We start from the raw sequence: 9,342 nt of genomic DNA, 5'->3' as shown, positions 1-9,342 counted from the left end.
ATGACACCCGTCCAACCTAGGTCTCTTATATGCTCTCATCATCTTAATAACTGTTTTCACCTCATCTTTCCTTATATCTCCTCCATTGTCTTCATTCTTCACTGTCATTTTCTTATCGCTTCCCACTGCAACTACCTTTCCCGCCCTATCCTCCTTCACATTTAGCAACTCCCTAAACTATTCTGCCCGTCTTCCTTTTACTGCCGTCTCTTCCATTCTAATTGTGTTTTATGTATACAGCAGTGTTTCATAAAGTGATTATATAATATATTGTTCAACTACATACTTTCCTTGATGCGTGTTCTCCATTTCAGTTAGAGTTCTTGTTATTTCAAATAGTTATATACACAATGCTTTGGATAGGAGCTGTATAAGTTCAAACATATAAGGCCGACTTAGTAAATTATGGCTACATAACTTGAGTGTTTGTGCTACAACGCGTTCAAACAAACACGCTAATACACATATTGTTCCAGTTTGATTTGTTCATACTGTGCATACTAAAGATAGCGGCACACTAGGTATTTCTCACTAGCATGCTACTTGCTTTTGCTGCTTCGTATGAGTAGAAACGACTTTGGTTACGTTCTTTTGTTTTTCAAATTTCCAAATGTCAAATTACTCCTGCGTCATATAGTGAGAAGCTATATGACTAAAAGACGTAAAACCTAAACGAATATTGGACACATTGTTGAGATGTCCTTATGGAAGTCTAGAATACTGTAACCGAAGTCGTTTCTACTTAGAATAAAGTAACAAAAGCAAGTAGCATGCTAGTCTAGTTTGCCGCCACCTTAAGTTCCTGGCTACCACCGAAAGCACATGGTCTAACTGTATGGAACAATAACAGAGATGATTATGTTTATGAAACAGTTGTGGATATCGATTCCCCAATACGTTCGCTTTCCGGACAACGCTTACATTATCGCCTTAACATTTTGCATTTTAGTGCAAGACAATAAGTAGCAACGCGTACAATTTATTTGAGCACCATGTGACTATTTCCCTCACCTCCTCACTCATCAAGTGACCATCTCGCTCACGGAAAAGTCCATCTCCTCCTCGTCCTCCTCCTCCTCCTCTTCCTTCTCCTCTTCCTCCTTTAACTCCTCCTCCCCTCTTTCTAACACTCCATTCCGACCTCTCGCACAAGAAGCGAGGAATAGTCTCTCCACCACTACCTGCTAGAATGCAGAGCCACTGTCATTCTTCACCTAGGTCCCAGCCCGCCACTCACACCACGGCAGCGGTTGCGTGGCACCTCAGTCTCCCCAACCTTTAACTTCTTGGAGCACACCCTTCTCCTGATAACGCCTGGTGTTGAGTGGTGCCCTCTTTTCCTGATCTCCTCTAGGTACCGCCACTTTTAATAGTGGTATAACGTGGATACCACCATCTGTTCCATGTTTGAACTGTTCCGGACCGCCGCAAGGTTGAGGTGTAGGTGGATGACAGCCCCATAAATCTCAGAAAAAAAAGGAAGAGCTCTCTACTATCACCCACGCATGCACTCACCCACAGCTTCCCAAAAGCACCTCCGGCACGAAATCTATGGGAAGAAATACCGGAATTTTTCTAATAATTGAAATGGAATATTCCCTACAAATATTGATAAACCTAGACTGAAGTAAAAAAAAAAAAAAAAAAAAAAAATCTCCCAAAACAAAAAGGACTCGTAAAAAATACTTATCTGATATCTAAATTAATCAACACAAATATATGAAAACTTGCAAACATACTTGCCATGTGAATATACTCCCCCCCCCCACACACACACGCATGTGCTGCTTGAGAGTGATGGGTTGGCTGTGTTTAACTAGACTTGGGAAAGGCTTCTGACAAAATGTCACACAAATGATTGATGTGGAAGTTGGAAACCGATGGAGGCCTTAGAAAGAACACATCAAACGAGAAAAATAATCTTAAAACAATAGATGAGAAGAGTAGTGAGAGATGAAAAGTCGAACTGGAAAGAAGTGACTGGTGGAGTACCACAAGGCTCAGTTCTGGTACTTACAAAGGATTACAAAGGCGGAGCATGCCGACAGGAGACCTTTTGATCCATATCTAGGTCGGATGCAAAAAAAAAAAAAATCATATTAATAATAAATTAAAACTATAATAATGTAAATAACAAATAAAATACATAAATAAATGCATAGGTATAGTTGAATAACAAACAAACAGGTAAATAGTAAATGATAATAAATTGACATATAACTAATAATAAATGAAAATCAGACAGACAAATAATAACAAAACAAAAACAAATAATATAATATAAATTATAATCATTACAGCATCTTACTTAGGTATTTATCTAAATGATTCTTAAAGCTTCGAACTGAACTACATTGCACTACCTGTGCAGGAAGTTTATTCCATTCATTAACTACACGGTTGGCAAAGTTGTTTCTACCTACTTCCAAATTGAATCTATTTCCGGACAGTTTGAGACCATTGTTTCTTGTCTGATTCTCATTCAATGTGAAAATTTTGTCACTTTTGATGTTGTCAATTCCCTTTAAAATCTTAAAGACCTGTATCAAGTCACCTCTGAGTCTACGCTTTTTTAGGAAAAACAGATTCATGTGCTTAAGTCGATTTTCGTATGATTTATTTTTGATATTTGGAATCAGTTTTGTGGCTCGCCGTTGTACTTTTTCCAGTCTGTCAATGTCTTTAATGAGATTCGGTGACCATACGGAAACAGCATATTCCAAATGTGGACGAACTAACGATTTATATAGCTTGTTAATGAGTGATGGACTTTTGAAATCAAAAGATCGCGCAATCAATCCCAGAATCTTATTTGCTTTCTCAGAGGCTGAAATACACTGCTTGGATGATTTGAGGTCGTTACTGATAATTACGCCGAGATCTTTTTCACTATCCACTTTTGTTAATGAATTTCCAAATAACTTGTAATCGTACTTACTGTTATTTTTACCTATGTGCATTACCTTGCATTTACTTGTGTTAAATTTCATTAGCCACTTTTCAGACCATTGCTGTAATTGATCTAAATCTTCTTGAATATCTAATTGGTTTGAGTGATCATTTGCCACTCCGCACAGTTTTGTATCATCAGCAAATTTGGAAACAGTAGATTTTAGTCCATGGTCTATATCATTTATATATACTATGAATAGAAGTGGCCCAAGAACGGAACCCTGAGGAACTCCACTTGCAACACTTTTCCATCCAGAAGTTTTTCCATTTAAAACAACTCTCTGTTTTCGACCTTTCAACCAATTACTAGTCCAACCTAATAGGTTACCACTTATTCCATGCAAAGCTAATTTAGTAAGTAGTCTTTCGTGTGGGACGGTATCAAAAGCTTTTGCAAAGTCTAAATATATTAAATCTATATTGTTTCTTTTGTCATAATTCGAGATAACTGTGTTGTAAAATTCGAGTAAGTTAGTCACGCAAGAACGTTTCCGTCTGAAACCATGCTGGCTATCATTTATCAAACGGTTACTTTCTAAATGATATTCGATAGCATCTCTGATGATAGTTTCCATTATTTTTCCTACGATTGAAGTCAAACTTATAGGCCTATAGTTATTTGGTTTCTTTTTGTCACCTTTTTTGAATATGGGAGTAACGTTAGCTAGCTTCCATTCTCTTGGGACATCTCCGGATATGATGGATTTCTTGAAAATAATTTCTAATGGAACAACAATCTCATTTTTCATTTCCTTTAAGATTCTTGGATGCCAACCGTCAGGCCCTGGTGTTTTATTAACTTTGAGTTTGTCTATACACCTTTTTAATTTTTTCTTTTGTTATATTTACCGTAGTGAGTAAGTTTACCCCAGTGGAATTCACTTTGAGGTGTTTCGTTTACGAATACCGAGCTAAAATAATTGTTTAAGATATTACACATTCCTTCATTTGAATATTCAAGTTGACCGTCAGCAGATAATAGTGGACCAATGTGATTCCTAACAACCTTTTTATCTCTAATGTAACTATAGAATTCTTTGGGATTCTCTTTGGATTTCTCAGCGATGTTCATTTCGTATTGTCGTTTTCTTTTCTTATTGTCTTTTTTAAATCTCTCTGTATTGATGTTCCTGTTATATAAGAATTAGATAATCATGAAAGAAGTGAAGAGCGAGGATTATAAACTGTTATAGGAAAACACAAAAAGGTTTATGAATGAAGTCAGAAGTGGAAAATTGATTTTAACATAGAAAATTTTAAAATAACAAAACTGGGCCAAAGAAAGAAAAAAGTCAAAGAAAGAATACAGAATGAGAAATGAACTGACAGTAAAATCAAATGAGGAAAAGAACCTAGGGATCCTCATCAGGAATAATCTATCACCAGGAAGTCACATAAAAAAGATAACAGAAGAAATCTATAATTTTCTGAAAAAGTTACATTTCATGACATGCAAGAGGACGTGACCAAGAAAATCAATGAAAGTCTGACTCGTTCGAGGCTGGAATACGCAGAGGTGGTGTAGTGTCCACACCTAAAGAAGGATATAAAAAAACATAAAGATAACACAAAGGGCAGCAACCAATATCATCCCAAATGTAAGTGCTAAGGTACATGAGGAAAAGGGCGTGGATAGAAAAATTGTCGGCGGAGATGAATTGGAACATCTTAAGGGGGTCCCAGACGCAGCGACTTACTTGCGCGTTACGAGTTTGTGCAAACTATACGGAACACCCCTGCGTGTCCACACGTTACAAAAAAGTATGCACAATCGTCAGTCCATTTCTAGGTCTAGGTGGTGGTAGTCATGCCTAACGAAGAGCTTATTTTAGCGTTTTTATACTCTTTACTACTTCGTCCACACGCACGGGAATCCGTATACAAACCGGTTTGTGCAGGCAAGCCTACGGTAAAGCGTGTGGAACCCCCTTTACTGCTTTAACGTTCGACCAACGAGGTCTTCTTCAGAAATTTAACATAGAAAGGCGGGTATACAATTTAAATATATCCAGGGGTCTCCGGGGACAAAACCCCGTGGAGGTAGAATTGACGAAAAATTGTAGGAAACTACGACTTTCCACACTGGAAGAACGAATAGAAAGGGGAGACATAATAATGATATTTAGACCAGAGAAAGGTACATAAAGAGAAATAATAGAAAGTGTTTGCTGGTTTGGAATGAAAAATAAACAAGAGGTGATAGTAAAAACATCGAAAAAGCAAACTTGTTTAAAAGGTGAAGTAGTATAATTGTATTTCAATATTGTATTTTTATAATTTCATTTAGATTGTTGTCATTTTAACAATACAATTTTTGGTGTTAATATTATCTATATTAATCTTACTTTCATATTTTCTCCACTTTACTACTTCTAGCCATTTTCACTGCGGGAAGCTTTCCTTTCCTGAATGTATTCACTTGTAAGCAGAAAAATCAATAACCCATAAAAGTTAGCTATCGTGAAAAGTTGAAAAAAAAAGTTAATCCCTCGAGATATGGGGTTTTCCCTCAGCTGAATGACATCCCACGGTTGCACCATGAATAAAACATCGGCATTGATTCTTGCAGCGAACGGGTTAAGACCCGGGGGGGCTGAACATCCCATTTTCTATCGTCGTATCACAGCACCATGTGCAAGAAAATAATACCAAGCACCAACACACCACTACCTTTTCACCAATGCCCCTAACCCCAATGTCATCGCTAATAATTTGTCTTAGGTGCTGAAGAGAGCGCTTTTCTCTATTCCTCGTTCTGCGCATGCGTGCTATTGCGGAATAAAGTCGCGTTGAGCTGGGGCCATGCAGGCTCAGGTGGAATGGACATCAGTGTTGGACCTCAGGCACGCTTTCATGCTTGCAAGACGACGCAATTGCCTCTGCTGCTTGACCACGAAAGCTTCGACCCGTGCATATTTTCCATTTTTATTCGGCTTGTTTGTTTTGCTTGTTCGTACTAAGATTTTGATAATATGATCCCCTATGGGCGTGTAAATATATCACTAGCTACTTTGATGCAACAAGATATTATTAAACATTGTGGCTGATACATGGTGATTCAGGGGTATTGGAGCTATCATGTGTACATACATGCATATGTAAATGAATAGATAAATACATACATACATACATACATACATACATACATACATACATACATACATACATACATACATACATACATACATACATACATACATACATACATACATACATACATACATACATACATACATACATACATACATACATACATACATACATACATACATACATACATACATACATACATACATACATACATACAAACAAACACACACACACACACACACACACACACACACACACACACACACACACACACACACACACACACACACACACACACACACACACACACACACACACACACATATATATATATATATATATATACACACACACACACTGGGATCCTTGACCACTATTCCGTCTATGGGTTCCACATGAGCAAGACAAATTGGAGGAAGACAGAACAAAACGAAATATGCCACCAAGTGCGGAAGATGTTAATCACAACGGGGTATCATTTTTTTCGCTTTCATGGGAATATAATGACGATAAAGAGGAGACCTCAGCGTTATCTAGAATAATAGAAATGTGCCTTCCTATGCGATATATTTATGTTTTTCTTAACTTGAAGAAACTTTGCGTATTGTGGGTCTTCATATTTACCGTCCCATTGCTAGGATTAAAAATAATAAATAAATAAATAGATAAAATAATAATAATGATAAAATTTCTCGCTCAATTCAGTGAGCCTATAAAATTACGTTTTACGTTATTCCCAGGGCAAGAGTTTGCAATCAAATTCACACATGTTGAGTGCTACATCTGAACATAAAAATGCAGCGAAACAAATGATGGTGTGAGTTTCTCACCAAAGTATATTTGGTTATGCAGAAGTTGGTCGTATAATGGCCTGACGATTTTTTATTTTAAGTCACGTGGTTTTGCTGGAAATTCCTACAGAATAGTGTAGGTTCTCTTTAACGTCAGTCTATTATATTTGTAATATATGTATATATATATATATATATATATATATATATATATATAGATATATATATATATATGTACATATTTATATATATATATATATATATATATATATATATATACATATATATATATATACATTTCTATGTATCTAATTTCTTCATTTCACCTTTTGTTTATTTTATCTTATTTTCATTTTTTTTGTTATATATTTATTTGTTTATTTTCTGTGTGTGATTCGTAGGACTTGTACATTCCCTGACTATGATCTGAATTGTTCCTTGAGTTTCCTGACTCGGTATCCAACGGCTACCGCCGTTTCGGAACTCCCTCGTTCCACCTTCAAGGGGAAATGTTGTTTACCAGAAGCTGCGTGGGTAACTTAAGGCGTTTTCACACTGTGCTATTCTTACTCCGACTGCTGAAGCCGATTTGCAGCCTAGAGCTCTCGGAAAGGCATCTGCTGATATGTTGGAAGAAGATAATTTTCCTCCAGTATATAAGAACATAAGAACATAAGAAATAAAGGAGACTGCAAAAGACCATAAGGCCTACACTAGGCATTTTATGTATTTATGTATTTATGTTAACAAAAGAAAACAGTCTGCCATAGTGATTTTACGGCGGAAAAAAACTTCTGGAAGTGTGAGGTACTGCAGATTATTCGGAGGTTGAAGGAAAAATAGCCTAGCGTGATAACCCCTTCATAAGGAACATGAGGATCACGGAGTGTTTCTGTGATGTAGTCATCACTGCCCCTATGTCCTCACTGCACAAAATCCAGGACTTTTATACCGTTTACAGAAACGCCAACAAACGCCGGGCTCTGCCACCAATGTCATTTACATCAGGAGAACACTCTCCCATTACTTCTCATGGTTAAAGATCCATGAAAATTTGGAGATCCTTAATGATGCAACCTACTCATATACAACGGGTACACCAATTCTGAAGAAAACCGAACACCACTGACAATTTTAGACAAATGGTACAGGAGTGAAGGCATATAATACACAACGATAAGAACAACATCAACACTACAAAAAACATATGTCCACTGAGTACATGGCAAACAAATGAATCATTACAGAAACCATAAAAAAATCCACATTCCACCGGTCCTGAAATCATATCAAGATCCAAATATATCATAGGATAATAATAATAATATTATTAATAATAATAATAATGATAATAATAATAATAATAATAATAATAATAATAATAATAATAATAATAATAATAATAATAATAATAATAATAATAATAATAATAATAATAACTAGCGGAACCCGTGTAAATTACACGAAAGAGAAGAGGATAAATCATTGCATCAAGATGGCAAGAGAGGTAGGATATCCTCTCCCTCTGTTGTCCTTCAGGGTACACTATAATGTCACGCTGGACAGGAGGTGCTCCATCATCACCGACAAATATTGCTGCAATTTCATCATTTGATGGATTATTATATCTCCTCCCGTCAGGGCCGGCAATAAATTGCATGGTTATTTTTCTGGGAGGGATATTTTGTAATGTAGCTCTCTGTTGCTCTTCAAGTTCGACAGTTCTCATGTTTTTATATGCCCCTACATAAAGATTATCGACCATTGCTCGAGTTATTTTTTCGAAAACTGAATATAAGCAATTAGAATTTTGATTAGCATTTGACCTCAGACTATATAGAGCTGTCCATATTTTCTTTCTTTATTTTCATTTGATCTTCGAGACCTTCCAGAAGTTCGAGACCTTCCAGAACTTCGAGACCTTCCAGACCTTCAAGAACTTTGGCACTTTCGAGAACTTCGGCACTTTCGAGAACTTCGGCACCTTCGAGAGCTTCGGCACCTTCGAGAACTTCGGCACCTTCGAGAACTTCGGCACCTTCGACAACTTCGGCGACTTCGAGAACTTCGGCGCCTTCGAGAACTTCGGCGCCTTCGCGAACTTCGGCCCCTTCGACAATTTCGGCACTTTCGAGAACTTCGAGAACCTCGACACCTTCGAGAACTTCGGCACGTTCGAGAACTTCGGCACCTTCGAGAACTTTGGCACCTTCGAGAACTTCGGCAGCTTCGAGAACTTCGACACCATGGAAGGTCGTTGCTTTTGATGTAAGCGTGACACACAAAATAACACACACGCTATCGTATAATAATGATAATAATAATAATAATAATGATAATAATAATAATAATAATAATAATAATAATAATAATAATAATAATAATGATAATAATAATAATAATAATAATAATAATAATAATAATAATAATAATGATAATAATAATAATAATGATAATAATAATGATAATGATAATAATAATAATAATAATAATAATAATAATAATAATA

The 9,342-nt window shown here is 36.3% G+C and overlaps 1 protein-coding gene across 1 annotated transcript in view; it reads right to left on the bottom strand.

The window, feature by feature from the left end:
* Window positions 1-4,427: 4,427 nt before the first annotated feature.
* LOC143019358 (uncharacterized) overlaps window positions 4,428-9,342 on the bottom strand; it is a 12,931-nt gene continuing 8,016 nt past the window's right edge. Inside the window, exons 4-5 of the mRNA XM_076174996.1 lie at window positions 7,915-8,047; window positions 4,428-4,486 (exon numbers count right to left, since the gene is read on the bottom strand). Of these exons, the coding sequence (XP_076031111.1) occupies window positions 4,428-4,486; window positions 7,915-8,047 (192 nt within the window). The remainder of the gene's footprint in view (window positions 4,487-7,914; window positions 8,048-9,342) is intronic.

Source organism: Oratosquilla oratoria, chromosome 37, assembly GCF_046742065.1.
Source record: "Oratosquilla oratoria isolate Oo_2021 chromosome 37, ASM4674206v1, whole genome shotgun sequence".
Lineage (NCBI taxonomy): Eukaryota > Metazoa > Arthropoda > Malacostraca > Stomatopoda > Squillidae > Oratosquilla > Oratosquilla oratoria.
This window is presented reverse-complemented; position numbering and strand designations above follow the sequence as displayed.